Source organism: Somniosus microcephalus, chromosome 14 (genome assembly GCF_052327205.1).
Source record: "Somniosus microcephalus isolate GS21.2 chromosome 14, FLI_Smic_1.0, whole genome shotgun sequence".
NCBI classification, from domain to species: domain Eukaryota; kingdom Metazoa; phylum Chordata; class Chondrichthyes; order Squaliformes; family Somniosidae; genus Somniosus; species Somniosus microcephalus.
In genome coordinates, this window is record NC_141000.1 from 129,257,294 (window position 1) to 129,273,512 (window position 16,219).

The 16,219-nt window shown below is 49.0% G+C and overlaps 1 protein-coding gene across 2 annotated transcripts in view; it reads right to left on the bottom strand.

Annotated features, from left to right (window-relative positions):
• Positions 1–16,219, bottom strand: part of gbe1b (glucan (1,4-alpha-), branching enzyme 1b) — a 474,062-nt gene that overhangs the window by 375,194 nt on the left and 82,649 nt on the right. For both annotated transcript variants that reach the window (XM_086007319.1, XM_086007318.1), the window contains exon 3: positions 1,324–1,445. In XM_086007319.1, coding sequence (XP_085863445.1) covers positions 1,324–1,445 — 122 coding nt within the window. The remainder of the gene's footprint in view (positions 1–1,323; positions 1,446–16,219) is intronic.

The window sequence follows — 16,219 nt, forward strand, 5'->3', positions numbered from 1 at the left end:
TTTAGTCTCCTCACATGGTGGGTGATATTGAGGCTTTGGAAAGGATAGAGGAGTGCCACTAAACTATTTCCCAGTACAAAGCACCTTGGTTATCAAGATAGACTTAGAGTTGGGACTCTACACTTTAGAGAAGCGTAGATTTAGAGGTGATCTGATTGAGGTCTAAGATGATGAAGGGAATAGATTGTGTTCCAGTTGACAGTTTGTTCCAATTAAATAGGTTAGGGAGGACCAGGGGTCACAATTTTAAGTTGTACAAGGCCAGATCGAGGTTAGACGTCAGGAGGTGGTTCTTTTCCCAGAGAATAGTGGAGCTCTGGAACAGGCTGCCGGCTTGTGCGGTGGATGCTGATTCACTGAATTCCTTCAACCGAGAGCTGGCCCTGTTTCTGACTGGGGCGGAGATCACCTCTTACAAAGGTACGTACTACTGGGTATTCAGAGCCAGAGTGATCGCCTGGACTAGTTTCCATCGCCTAGCTGGGTCAGAGAGGAATTTCCCAGATGTTTCTCCCCAAATTGGCCTGGGTTTTTATCTGTTTTTTTCGCCTCTCCCAGGTGATCACATGGTTTTGGGTGGGGTGGAGAGTATATATTGTGATAAACAGAAGGGTTGGTATTAGGAATGTAAGAACAGGGGCAGGCCATTCAGCCCCTCAAGCCATTACACCATCCAATTAGATCAGGGCTGATCTGTATCTTAACTCCATCTACCTGCCTGGGTTCTGTAACCCTTAATACCATTTGACTAACAAAAATCTATCAATCTCAGTTTTGAAATTTTCAATTGACCCCCAGCCTCAACAGCTTTTTTTTTGGGGGGGGGGGGGCGGGGAAAGAGAGCTCCAGGTTCCCACTACCCTTTGTGTGAAGAAGTGCTTTCCTTCCCCAAAGCTGCCTGAAGTCACAAACTCTCCTTGAGCCACAATGTTTGCAAGTCCCTAAAAATAGCCAGAACTGCAGGATCAGAAACCCCTTGGGCTGGGGCGTCACCTGGTGCAAACCAACCTTCGATCACTGTGCAGAGCAGGCCTGTTGGAGAAATGAATTACTGCAGAGAATGAATTGTTGACTTCTTTGGGAAAAAATGAAACTATTTGTACAACACTGCCGTCTTTATACTGAGCTCACTTTCCTTCCAGGCCCCTCTACCCCACGAGAGAGTAAGTGGGAAGAAAGATTTACAGCTACTTCATATTGAAGAATGCTCAACTATGTTTTGCAAATAAGGGGTGTGACAAAAATCCTAAAGTAACGAAGCCGTTTATTGACACTGAAAGCATTACTCTTTTCAAGTGAAACTAGATATGTTAAAAAGTTCACCTTAAGCTTGGATCCATGGGGTATAGGGGATGCACCAGAACCATCAGCTCTGGGTGGGACGTGCAGCTGCCATTTTCCATACTGCAACTTTTCGTAACGATGTGCAGAAGTGTTCCAGCCATCTGGAGGAAAGATACAGCGTCACTACAATCTCACACTGCACATTATTTTATATTACTGAGAAACATCGATCAATTGCCCAAAACCCACAGTGCAAGTGTAAGCAAGGTAGAAAAAAGGAGAGAAGACAGGGGTTAATCAGGAAGCAGCGACTGGGTGATGACAAGCCTCAGTTTTAAAAACCCTCTGTCAGAGTCAGAAGGTCGTGGGTTCATGTTCCACTCCAGGGTTTGAGCACATAATCTAGGCTGACACTCCAGTACTGAGGGAGTGCTGCACTGTCGGAGGTGCTGTCTTTTGGATGAAACATTAAACCGAGGCTCTGTCTGCTCTCTCAGGTGGATGTAAAAGATCCCACGGCACTATTTCGAAGAAGGGCTGGGGAGTTGTCCCTGGTGTCATGGCCAATATTTATCCCTCAATCGCCTCATTAAAATAGATGACCTGGTCATTATCACATTGCTGTTTGTGGGAGCTTGCTGTGCGCAAATGGGCTGCTGCAGTTCTTACATTACAACAGTGACTACAACTTTAAAAAGGACTTTATTGGCTGTAAAGCGCTTTGGGACGTTGTATAAAGGCAAGTTCTTTCTTTCTTGGAGGAAGGACAGTTTAAGAGTGATTGTAAGAATGAGACGGGGGGGGTAGATGGAATGTGCAAAAAAAAATTGAGGGGGTCTGGCAACCGCCTGAGGTTACTGGAGACCTCTTGTTGGACTTGGCACTTAAATTCAGATACATCACACCAGACCTGACGGATCTAGCTTTCGCTCAAAGTTTATGGCAAGGGAACAATTTTCCAAAACTGCAGAAGCTGCAATTCTTGAAATTGTGTGTGTATGAATTTTGCTATTTCAGCCGCTTTAGCACGTAACCTGTGCTGGCTCGCTTAGTCTAAACTCCACGAGCAATGACTTTTCCAAACCAGGCCAGTCTTTTTCTCAGTGCTCTAGAACAATGCAGGAAACAATCAATTTTGTTTGTGGTGGAAGCAGATTAATAGTAACTTTCAAAAAGGGGGATTGGATAAATAATTGCAAAGGAGAAATGTGCAGGACTATGGGGAAAGAGCAGAGGGGAGTGGGACTAATTGGAGAGCTCTTTCAAAGAGCCGGCACAGGCACGGTGGGCTGAATGGCCTCCTTCTGTGCTACAAGATTGTATGATTATTTTAAAAGAAAGCATACATACATCACACCAGAACGGAGCTAAATACCAAGTTCGAGGCAATGGAACACTTTCAAATATTGTGCCCCAAAACAATTTATATTTACACAGCGTTGCTCGCATAAAAACATCTCCAAGTGCAAGAAACATAGAAACATAACATAGAGATAGGAACAGGAGTAGGCCATTCGGCCCCTCGAGCCTGCTCCGCCATTCAATGAGATCATGGCTGATCATCCAAATTCAGTACCCCGTACCTGCCTTCTCTCCATAGCCCTTGATACCTTTAGCTCTAAGAAATATATCTAGCTCCTTCTTGAATATATTTAAAGACTTGGCCTCAACCGCCTTCTGTGGTAGAGAATTCCACAGGTTCACCACTCTCTGGGTGAAGAAATTCCTCCTCATCTCTGTCCTAAATGGCTTACCCCTTATCCTTAGACTATGACCCCTGGTTCTGGACTCTCCGACCATCGGGAACATTCTACCTGCATCTAGTTTGTCCAGACCTGTCAGAATTTTATAAGTTTCGATGAGATCCCCTCTCATTCTTCTAAACTCCAGCGAGTATAAGCCCAATCGACCCAATCTCTCCTCATACGTCATTCCTGCCATCCCAGGGATCAGCCTTGTGAATCTTCGCTGAACTCCTTCCATGGCAAGAACATCCTTCCTCAGATAAGGTGACCAAAACTGCACACAGTACTCAAGGTGTGGTCTCACCAAGGCCCTGTACAACTGCAGCAAGACATCCTTGTTGCTGTACTCAAACCCTTTTGCTATGAAGGCCAACATACCATTTGCCTTCTTCACTGCCTGCTGCACCTGCATGCTTACCTTCAGCGACTGGTGCACAAGGACACCCAGGTCTCGTTGCACTTCCCCTTCTCCCCATCTATTGCCATTCAGATAATAGTCTGCCTTTCTGTTTTTGACACCAAAGTGGATAACCTCGCATTTATCCACGTTATATTGCATCTGCCACACTTCTGCCCAATCACCCAACCTGTCCAAATCATCCTGGAGTTTCTCGGTATCCTCCTCGCAGCACACACGCCCACCCAGCTTTGTGTCGTCTGCAAACTTGGAGATATTACATCTAGTTCCCTTATCTAGATCATTAATGTATACTGTGAATAGCTGGGGTCCAAGGACCGATCCCTGCGGTACCCCACTAGTCACTGCCTGCCACTCGGAAAAAGACCCGTTAATTCCTACTCTCTGTTTTCTGTCTGCCAACCAGTTCTCTATCCAAGTCAATACCTTGCCCCCAATCCCATGTGCCTTAACTTTACACGCTAATCTCTTATGCGGGACCTTATTGAAAGCCTTTTGAAAGTCCAAATACACCACATCCACTGGTTCTCCCTTATCTATTTTCCCAGTTACATCCTCAAAAAATTCCAGTAGATTAGTCAAGCACGATTTACCTTTTGTAAATCCATGCTGACTTTGTCCGATCCTGTCACTGTTTTCCAAGTGCTCTGCTATTACATCCTTTATAATGGACTCTAGCATTTTCCCCACTACCGATGTCAGGCTTACCAGTCTGTAATTCCCTGCTTTCTCTCTACCACCCTTTTTGAATAGTAGGGTAACATTAGCTACCCTCCAATCCATGGGTACCGTTCCAGATTCCAATGAATTTTGGAAGATGATCAGCAATGCATCTACTATTTCTAGGGCCACTTCCTTAAGTACCCTAGGATGTAGATTATCAGGCCTTGGGGATTTATCGGCCTTCAATCCCATCAATTTCCCCAGCACCATTTCCCTACAAATACTGATTTCTATCAGTTCCTCCCTTTCAACAGACCCTTTGTTCCCCGACATCTCAGGGAGGTGATTTGTGCCGGGGCAGCTGAAGGCACGGCCACCAATGGTGGGGCGAAGGAAGTGGGGGATACGAGGAACAAGCAGAGTGCGGATTGGGAATTAGTAATGGAGAAGATCACACACACACAATGCAGGGAGGCTGTGGACAGCTTAAAGACCAGAAGGATGAGTCTGAAGTCTATTTGAGGGGGCACATGTTGCCTGTGCAGCTTCGTAATAACAGGGTCTGCATGGAAGAGGATTCAGGTAGCAGCGTCTGGATTAGCAGGAACGTATGAAGGGTAGAGGTAGGGAGGCCAGCAAGGGGAGAGTTTGAGAAATCAATCCTCGTTGTGATGGAGGCAAGGGTACAGATTGAGGAGAGGTAGAGACATTTAACAGGCAATGTTACAGAGATGCAAGAATGGAGACTTGGCATGGGCCAAGAGGTGGAGGTGAAGATTCAGGAACTGGGTCGAAGGGAGTTGAAGGAACAGGTAGGGCTCTATTTTGACAACGAATCTTATGAGCTCTTCACGTTTTCACCCAATGTGAAGATGGAAGGTTAAGGATCTGGCAGTTTGTGAAAGAACGAGTTTGGAGTTCTCCCGACACTCCAGGATGGGCCTGGAGTAACTGGAGGATTTGGAACTCTCATTTCAGGTACGGATGCCACTTATAGGGCTCTCTATATTGTCCCAGCAACACGCTTTAACCACAGCCTCATGACATCACCTCCTACTGTAAGAGCATGACATTATCTTCTCATTCCAACGTCCTTTGTGGCCTCGGTTTTTGTAACCACATTTATGACCGTTCAATGCTATGAACTCATGTACCCTAGGGACTGGTTAAGACTGTCCCAAACTCATTGCACACAGGACTCTTGGAGACAGCCAGCAGAAAGGAATCAAATCCTATAAATCTACGCTAGATTCAAACAGATTCCAGAGTTCAATAAACAACATCTAGCATTTTTTTAATAGCGTCTTTAATGTAGCAAAACGTCCCAAGGTGCTTCACAGGAGGGCTACCAAACAAAATCTGACACCGAGCCACATAAGGAAATATTAGGACAGGAAAGAGGTAGGTTTGAAGGAACGTCTTAAAGGAGAGAGAGGTGGAGAGGTTTAGGGAGGGAATTCCAGAGCTTAGGGCCGAGGCAGCTGAAGGCACGGCCACCAATGGTGGGGCGAAGGAAGTGGGGGATACGCAAAAGGTCAGCATTGGAGGCGCGCAGAGATCTCAGAGGGTTGTGGGGCTGGAGGAGGTTACAGAAATAGGAAAAGGCGAGGCCACAGAGGGATTTACAAAGAGCCAACACATACGTGAAGGGCCAAACTGCCATCTTCTGTGCTGTAAACATCTAACGTTCGAAACAATTATATAACAGAAAGATGATTTTAGCCCTTCAAGTTAGCACTTTCCCTCCCCCGCCCCACCCCTCTTGCCCCCCCCCCAACCCCGCAAGCTTTCTTCAAAACAGAAGTACTATGTTAACATGTTATACCACCTTAAGGTAACGGTAGCATAGTGGTTATGTTACTGGGCTAATAATCCAGAGGCCTGAATTAATGATCCGGAGACGTGAGTTCAAAACCCACCACGGCAGCTGGGGAATTTAAATTCAGTTAATTAAATAAATCTGGAATAAAAAGCTCGTATCAGTAATGAAACTATCAGACTGTCATCTGGTTCACAAATGTCCTTTAGGGAAGGAAATCTGCCGTCCTTACCCAGTCTGGCCTATATGTGACTCCAGGCCCACAGCAATGTGGTTGACTCTTAACTGCCCTCTGAAGTGGTCTAGCAAGGCACTCAATTGTACCAACACGGACTGCTGCAGTTCAAGGCGGCGGCTCACCATCTTCTCAAGGGCAATTAAGGATGAGCATTAAATGCTGGCCTTGCCAGCGACGCCCACATCCCAGAACAAATAAAAAAAACAAGCAGTATTGTCAGACACAGAACAAGACTCATTTAAAATCTTCTTTATTACAGTGCTGTCTGTATGCTCTGGAGCTGTGAATTTTTTAATGTCTTGAAGGCGTCTAACAAATGGTGGGTAGCTATTCACAGAGGCAAGGTTTTGTTGGGAAACTTAAGAACATGTCAAGCTTTGCCAACAAAAGGTTTGCCAGCCCGAGCTCTCAAGCTCAACAGCACAATTATTATTTCTCCGTTTGATTGGTCTTTGTCTGCACTGTTTTTCCCTCTCTGCTTTCCCCTAATTTTTTCCCTTACTTGATCCCTTCTTTCCGTACTGGTGCTGCGCTTGCGACAGTTCCACGGAGGCCGATCACGCTCACGTGCGCAAGCCCAGGCAGAATCAGCCATTCAACCATCAGAGAGATTGCAGTGAAAGAAAGGAAGGAAACAAAGGAAGGAATGCAGTTGCATTGATATCGCACCTTTAGCACAGAAAAGTGTCCCAAGATACTGAGAATCATACATCACAGGAGGCGGTCATTCAGCCCATCCTGCCTGTGCCCGCTAACTTAGAAATGATGCCCTGTACACCCAAGTCCAGGTCATCAATATATATCAAAAAGAGCAATGGTGCTCATACCCCTGAGAGACACCACTGTATACTTCATCCCAGTCTGAAAAACAACTGGTCATCACTACTCTGCTTTTTGTCCCTTAGCCAATTTTATATCCACATTTCCACTATCCCTTTAATCCCATGGGCTTTAATTTTACCAACAAGTTTATTATGAGGTGCTTTGTCAAACGACTTCTGAAAGTCCATATACACAACATCAACCGCATTACCCTCATCAACCCCGTCCGTTACTTCAGAGGGAAATGGGACAGCAAGCCCAAGGAGAAAGATTGGGAGTCACCTAAAGCTTATTCATGGTGTTGAGTTTTCAGGAGGATCTTGAAGAAGACAGGTGTGAAGAGGCAGAGTGGTTTAGAAAAGAAATCCCAGAACATGGGGGCCAATGGTGGGGTGAAAGGATGTAGGCATGGACAAGAGGACAGAATGAGACCAACAGACAGTTCAGGGAAGGCAACTGTAGGGCTGGAGGAGGCTACAGAGATATGGAGGCCATGAAGTGATTTAAACACAAGGATGAGAATTTTAAATTCGTGACACTGGGGGACCAAGAGCCAGAGTAGGTCAGCGAGGACACGGGCAAGCAAGGCTTTGTGCGGAATCGGACACAAACAGCAACATTTTGGGTGAAATGAAGTTCAGTAATGGCAGAGGATGAAAGAGCAGTCAGTGAGTATGGAGGTGGTGACGGTATTGATGCAGGTTTCAGGGCCAGATGGGCTGAGTCGGGGCAGAGGTTACAAAGCTGAAAGTAGACAGTCTTTATGAATGAGAGGGGATGGGGACAGCAGTTCAGGTCTGGATTGAACTGGACACCGTGGTCACCAACAGTCTGAGAGAGAGGCCGGAGAGGTGGACGGCATCGGTGCCGGGAGCAGCAGACAATGGCTTTGGGCTTCCCAATGTTTAATCTGGAGATAAGAGATAAAGCTGTGCATCATCAGCATACATGTAGAAGTTCACCTGATGCCTGCAGATGAAGTCTCAAAAGACAGCATGTAGATGAGGAAGACTGGGGGGGGGGGGGCTGCGCTAGATCCTTGGGGAACTCCAGGGGTGATGGTGCTGTGGTGGGTGAGAAGCCATTACTCGGGATGCTCCGGCTATGATCACACAGGTAAGAGTGGAACCAAGTGAGGTCAATCCCACCAAGCTGCACTGCAAAGAATGAAATTCAGCAGGGAAGTGTGAAGTGATACATTTTGGTAGGAAGAATGAGGAGAGGCAAAACAAACTAAATGGTACAATTTTAAAGTGGGTGCAGGGACAGGGAGATCTGGGGGCAGCACGGTGGCATAGTGGTTAGCACTGTTGCCTCACAGCGCCAGGGACCCGGGTTCGAATCCGGCCTCGGGTGACTGTCTGTGTGGAGTTTGCACATTCTCCCCGTGTTTGCGTGGGTTTCCTCCGGGTGCTCCGGTTTCCTCCCACAGTCCAAAGATGTGCGGGTTAGGTTGATTGGCTATGATAAAAATTGACCCTTAGTGTTAGGGGGATTAAATACGTGGGGTTACGGGGATAGGGTGAGAAATGTGTTGGTGTAGGGGTTACGGGGATCGGGTGGGATAAGTGTCGGTGCAGGCTCGATGGGCCGAAATGGCCTCTATCTGCACTGTGAGGTTTCTGTGATTTCTGTGAAATCTTTGAACGTAGCACGACAAGTTGAGAAGGGTGTTAAAAAAAGCATATGGGATCCTTGGCTTTATTAAAAGAGGAATAGAGTACAAAGCAAGGAAATCTGTGGTAAATCTTTATAATACACTGGTTAGGCCTCAGCTGGAGTATTGTGTTCAATGCTGGGCATCGCACTTTGGGAAGGATTTCAAGGCTTTGGAGAGGGTGCAGAGGAGATTTACCAGAATGGTACCAAGGATTAGGGACTTCAGTTATATGGAGAGATTGGAGAATCTGGGGTTGTTCCCCTTACAGCAGAGAAAGTCAAGAGGAGATTTGATAGAGGTGTTGAAAATCATGAATGGTTTTGATAATGGTAAATAAGGAGACACTGTTTCCAGTGGCAGAAGGGTCGGTAACCAGAGGACACAGATGCAAAGTAATTGGCAAAAGAACCAGAGGGGAGATGAGGAAACATTTTTTACGTAGCGAGTTGTGGTGATCTGGAACGCTCTGCCTGAAAGGGCAGTGGAAGCAGATTCAATAGTAACTTTCAAAATGGAATTTGATAAATACTTGAAAAGGAGAAATTTACAGGGCTCTGGAGAAAGTGCAGGGGAGTGGGATTAAATGGATAGCTCTACCAAACAGGCACGATGGGCCGAGTGGCCTCCTTCTGTGATTCAATGATTCTAGGAGAGGTGTTGGAGGAGGATAGTGTGGTCAACCGTCAAAGACTACCGCGAGGTCGAGGAGGGTGAGAAGGGATAATACACCATGGTGACAAAGAATGCCGTTTGTGACTTTGGTTAGGGACACTGTGGGAGAGGGGGGAGCAGAAACCAGATTGAATGTGGGTACAAGTCAGCTGCTTCCTCACAGAGAGGGAGGAAAAAAAGGCCCTGAATATGCAAGGTCTTGGTATAGACCTCCCAACGACTGGCTGAGTAGCAGCTCTGGGAACTGGTGGCAACATAATGTTTGGCACTTGAGAGAGGGGCATGAAGTTCAAGTTCGACTATTCTATCCCCTTACATCACAGCTCAGGATTTTTACAAACTCAGCTAATCGTCAGCCTCCAATCTTGTCCTTTCCTGTAAATCACATTTCAGTATTTGTGCAACGACTGTTCAGACTGAATATTGTACATTATGCGGCAGGGTGAGATGAAGAGGGGTGGGGGGAGGCTCGTGTAGAGCATAAACACCGGCACGGACCAGTTGGGCCGAATGGCCTGTTTCTGTGCTGTGCATTCTATGTAATTCTACGTACATTGTAATAAATCTATCATCTCGCGCTATTAAAAATGACAACCTTTTCCAATGCAATGACTGGCTCTGTACACTATGTAAACATTTTTGAAAGGAGACCTCAACCGAACAATGCATGTACAATCACAGTCAATTGCCCCCTCTGTTCTGCTCTTAAACTGTGCTGGGTCCCAAAAAAATGCCACCAATTCTGTCCTCTAATTGAAGTAGCTACAGCGCCTTTCCAAAATTAAAGTCATTGCGTCGGCGAAAAATGTACCCAGAATGAAGACTGATTCCTAAAAAAAAACTCGCACTCCTCAGTATTGAACAAGAGAAAGCCACTTACATCAACATCGATACAAACAAAGCCTTGTGTTGAGTGAGGACGTTGGTCTTGCAGGAGACAGTGCAGCCATTTCTCCAAAGACACAACCTTTCAGGCACTTGCGACAGCGAGTTTTTTTTTCTAAATCATCAAACCTAGCAGTTACCACGTTTAGAATCCAACAGAACTACCTCCTCCAACGGATAAATTGGACAATGCTCTACCCAAGCTGGAAGAAGGATGGCTAGCACCTAAGCTCGGTCCTTCTCTCCAAAGTTAGCTCCGCTTTGCCAATAAAATGGAAAGAAACACTAAATTTGGCATGAGGAACCTTCGGTGGAGGTGGGGCGCTGGGCGAGGAGAGAAGAGTGGGGAAAAAGATGGTCTTTCAGCCCATCACGCCTGCGCATGGTGCACGCTCTTTAACTTGCTCAAGTCTATATTCCTCCCTTTCTCCATATTCTTTATCAAATACTATCCAATTCTTTTCCTTAAATCATGTTATAACCTCTGCCACTAGTAGCCTCTGGCAGTTAAGCGTTCTTGCTCTAATTTACAACACTATCCAGGTCAAATAGCCTGCTGACATTCACTACCTGGGCTCACACGTGACGTGGTCACTTGGGAGCGGTGCCTAGACCAGCTCGCGCCCATGAGACTGTAGCACGGTCAAACAGGGAGCAGCCAATCCTCGTCAGAGGAGTTAGGTCCGTGTGGAGGCCAGCGCTAAGTGCACTGGTCCAGAGATCAGGCTTGGAAACCTGATGTTTACAACAACAACTTGTGTTCAGAAGTTCAAATGCAAAATGGTCAAATTCAGATGAAACAAACCTATTGAGTATCTGACTCAACAACTGCAAAATGAGCCAGACAAAAATAATAGTACAGACTTTGCATCGGTGTTTACCAAAAAGGAGGACTTTGCCAAAGCTATGATAAACGAGGAGGTTGTCAGGATGCTGGAGGAAATCAAAATAAAGAGGTACTAGAAAGGCTGGCAGTACTTAAAGTGGATAAGTGCGGTCCGGATGGGATGCATTCTCGGTTGCCGAGGGATGTAAGTGTAGAAATTGCGGCGGCGCTGACCACAATCTTCCAATCCTCCTTAGAAACAGGGGTGGTGCCAAAGCACTGCAAATGTTCCCTTCTTCAAAAAAGGGGCGAAGGATAAACCCGACAATTACAGGTCAGTGACTTTAAAGTCGGTGGTGGGGAAGATTTTAGAAACAATAAACCAGGATTAAAATTAACAGCCACTTGGACAAGTATGGACTTCTAAAGGAAAGTCGGCACGGATTTGTTAAGAGCAAATGTTGTTTGACTAACTTGATTGAGATTTTTGATGAGGTAACAGAGGGGGCTGATGAGGGCAGTGCAGTTGATGTGTATATGAACTTTCAAAAGGCTTTTGATAAAGTACCAGATATTAGGCTTGTTGGCAAAATTGAAGCCCATGAGATAAAAGGTGCAGTAGCAGCATGGATACAAAATTGGCTAAAGATTAGAAAACAGAGAGTTGTGGTGAATGACTGTATACCTCCCTCCAGTCCATAAAACAGTCATGTTCCCCAGTGTTCAGTACTAGGACCACTGCTGTATTTGAAACTAGCTGGGGAGCCCCGCGTTGCGAGGGCAATTTTGGGGCGCTTGGTCTCCCTGCCCCTGTGTGTCCCCCCTCTCCCTGTCATGTCCTCTCCCTGTCCTATTCCTCCCTCCCCTCCCCTCCTCTCCTCTCCCTCCCCTCTGTCCCTCTCTCCGGCCCCTCCCCCTGCCTAGCGCCTGAGGTCCGGAGCTGAGGTCCCCCGCGTATCGCGCGGCTGATGGACGGCCGCTGTGGGCGGGCGGGCGGCGCATGCGTGGTCTGCGCGGGCGGCGCGAGCCCCCTGCGATTTCCCAAGGCTCGCCCCCCCCCCCCGCGATTTCCCGAGGCTCTCCCCCGCCCCCCCCCCGGCGATTTCCTGAGGCTCTCCCCCCCGCGATTTCCCGAGGCTCTCCCCCCCGCGATTTCCCGAGGCTCTCCCCCCCGCCCGCGATTTCCCGAGGCTCTCCCTCCCCCCCCCGCGATTTCCCGAGGCTCTCCCTCCCCCCCCCGCGATTTCCCGAGGCTCTCCCCCCCCCCGCGCGATTTCCCGAGACTCTCCACCCCACCCCCCGCGATTTCCCGAGAGAGAGAGCCCAGAGAGCGAGAGAGAGACCCCGGACCTCGACGTCACACGGTCGCTAATGAGATGCTAATGAGCGGAACGCTGATCGTTTTTGGGATACCGCGGGTGGGATTTTTGTCCGGCCGAAACGTAAATACGCCTATGACCGGTCCGGAATCGCAAGCTTTCTTTTGAGGCGACGCGCGCGTCGGTACGCTCTATAACTTTCAAACGTATAGAGAATGGACAGACAGACATCGGGACAGACAGACAGAAGAGCCGCTTTATATATATAGATACGTTAATGACTTGGACTTGGGGGTACAGGGCACTATTTCAAAATTTGCAGATGACACGAAACTTGGAAGTACAGTAAACACTGAGGAAGATAGTAAAAGACTTCAAGAGGACATAGACAGGCTGGTGTAATGGGCGACACATGGGAGATGAAATTCAATGTCGAGAAGTGAGAGGTGATACATTTTAGTAGGAAGAATGAGGAGAGATCAGACACACTAAATGGTACAATTTTAAAGGGGGTGTGAGGGAGACCTGGGGGTGTTTGTACACAAATCTTTGAAGGTGGCAGGACAGGTTAACAAAGCAGTTAATAAAGCCCATGGGATCCTGGGTTTTATAAATAGAGGCACAGGGCAGGATTTTCATTGGGCCGTGGAGGCGGGATTGGAGGCGTGTGGGGGGTTAAAATCCCGAAATCGGGGGGCACAAACCCATCCCGCCCCAACCCGCCTCCATGCCAGTTTCAAAGGAGGCGGATACCCGACCTGTGCTGGGACCCGCCTCCCCGAGGCGGGAAGGGGATTAGTGCCAATTAAATAGGGTGAACATGGAAGGAAGACATCTGCCATCTGTGGGCTTACGAATATATGCAACTAAGGATCATCACCTCCTGTTGATTGATGTATCTGTGATGCATTGTCTGTCTAATCCTTGATGATCCCAAAAGGTACTTCATTTTAGTCAATGATCTGTTCCATTTGTGTAAATTAGGCTGTACACTGACTTGCTCACTTTCCAATACACTTCGCAGAGTAAAAACAACACAAATGCGAAAAACTCAAGACAAACTCTCAAGCTGACACAGGAATGTTTGGTTCAGCAATCCAGACTTTCGCTTCCCTCCAAAACGCCACAAAGTTCAGTAGGGTGTGTTTGTTTAAAGTGGGGGGGGGTGGGGGCAATGATGCAACGAGAGAAAAAGAAGAATTGAAGAGAGCAATAGTTAAAAGAAATTGCCTGTAACTTTAGCTCTCCAGCTGCCAGAGGGGGAAATTGCAGATGAGGCTAATTCTGCAGTGTTGCTACATCAGGATCACATAGAGTTCAACAGTCTGCCTGCTAATTCAGGATTTAAAATGACATTTACAGCACGTGCGTCGATTCCGTGAAGATTAGGACTTAGCACTCTCTACATAATTGAAAATGCAAAGAATCTATCTCTGCACGAGGACTGTTAAAAACCAGTTTTATTAAGAGCCATAAGCTCGCCAGTTGACTCTTCACCTTGACATCCTGGTTCATGAGATAAACTGGTACTGGAGAAGGAATAGAAAATAATGGTCCGAGCAGGGGGAGCGGGCGAGAGAGAGGGGGGAGCAGGCGAGAGAGAGGGGGGGAGCGCGCGAGTAAATTGGAATCAAAGATTGGCAGGCAAAACTGTAATTGAACTGCCTTTAAAGAGATTGTGGCGACACGCCACCACTGAACATAATCCGCTCACGGCGGCACGAACAGTTTAAGCAGACGCCCCCAGCCGGGGGCCCTTTCCTCCAGCAACTTGTTTCCCGCAGGGACAGGCTGCCGGGAGCACTTCCTGTCTGGGGAGTATTTAAGTGGATGCGCGGGCTTTTCCAGTTCCTCTTTGTCATGAGGTAGAATAAAAGCAGTTGTGTTTTACGAGCTCTGGTCTCGACTCCCACGTTTGCCGCGGTATCTCAACACTGGTGACCCCGACGCTCAGGACGAATCCTAAGCTAGCATGGCGGATACAAACGCAGTCACGGTTAAATTACCGGACTTTTGGGAGAACCTGGCCGAAGCCTGGTTTGTTCAAGCGGAGTCCAGATTCCGGCTGAAACACATTAGTCGACGCCACAAAGTACGACTACCTCGTCTCCGCTCTCACCTACGCCACAGTCCCCAAGGTTTGGGCAGCGCTGCAGAATCCATCACCGGACGGCAAGTACGAACATCTGAAGGCTGCGCTCCTTAAAAAATTTCAAACGTCCTCTTACCAGCGCCACTGCCAACTCCTTGACCTCCCCGGCCTTGATGACGCTTCACCATCAGACCTGCTTTCCCACATGCTGTCCCTCTCGGACGACAAAAACCCCGGCGCCCTCTTTCGCACGCTTTTCATTCGGCAGCTCCCCGCCAGCATCCGCCCGCTCATTGTGGAGTCTGGCTCCACGGACCTGAATGAAATAGCCGAAAAGGCCGACCGGCTGCTCTCTGCACAGTCCGCTCGCGACATCGCGCCCGACCTCACGGCAACGACCACGCGGTCTTCCCGGCCCACTAGGCCCGACCGCCCTACCACTCCGGGTCACTGCTACTACCACACCCGTTTTGGCGCTAGGGCCCAACGCTGCACGCCACCGTGTACTTTCAAACCCCCCCCCCCCGCACTGGCCCCCGCGATGGCCGCGGGGCAAAAGGGGCCTCTACTGTACGTCACCAACGACAGAACCAACCGCCGATTTCTCTGCGACACGGGCCCAGCACCCCCGCCTCCGCCCTCGAAATCCAACGCGGCACACGGGGTATCACGCTGGCCGCAGCCAATGGCTCTGACATCCGCACATATGGCACCCGCATGGTCACGCTCGACCTCGCGGGCCGCCGCTACCACTGGGAGTTCCTCACAGCCAAGGTCCTCTGCCCACTCCTTGGCGCAGACTTCCTACGCGCCCACGGCCTCCTTGTCGACATTCCGAGGCACCGCCTCATCGACATCAACACTATGGCCCCCATCCCCGGCACATTTACCCCGGCCCGTTCAGCCGGCCTGACGACCTACTGCCTCGCCAGAGCCACGGACGACTACTCGGCACTCCTAGCCGAGTTTCCCGCCCTCACTAACCCGACCTTTTAGTCAAAAGCCGCCAAACACGGTGTGCAGCACTATATCGCCACCGCCGGCCCCCCAGTTTCTGCCCACGCCCGCAGACTCAACCCGGCCAAGCTGGAAATCGCGTGGGCCGAGTTCACCACCATGGAACAACTCGGCATCATCCGCCGCTCCAGCAGCCCTTGGGCCTCGCCCCTCCACATCGCCCCCAAGCCCGGCGGAGGCTGGCGCCCTTGCGGGGACTACCGCCGCCTTAACAACGGCACCACCCCCGACCGATACCCGGTGCCACACATCCAGGACTTCTCGGCCCGACTGGCCGGACGAACCGTCTTTTCCAAAGTCGACCTGGTGCGGGGTTACCACCAAGTCCCCGTACACCCCGCGGACATCCCCAAAACGGCCGTCATCACCCCATTCGGCCTGTTCGAGTTCCTGAGGATGCCCTTCGGCCTCAAGAATGCAGCCCAGGCTTTCCAGCGCCTGATGGACTCAGTCCTCCGGGACCTAAACTTCCTATTCGTCTATCTAGACGACATTCTTGTGGCCAGCTCCTCCAAACAAGAACATCTCGAACACCTTCGCATCTTGTTCGGGTGCCTAGCCCAACACGGGCTCATCCTCAGCCCGGCGAAGTGCCAATTCGGCCTAACCGAGATCGATTTTCTCGGTCACCACATCACCCCTGCTGGGGCCGTCCCCCTGCCCAACAAGGTGCAGGCCGTCCAGCAATTCCCCCGCCCCACAACCATCAAGGGCCTCCAGGAGTTCCTCGGGATGGTGAACTTCTACAACAGGTTCATC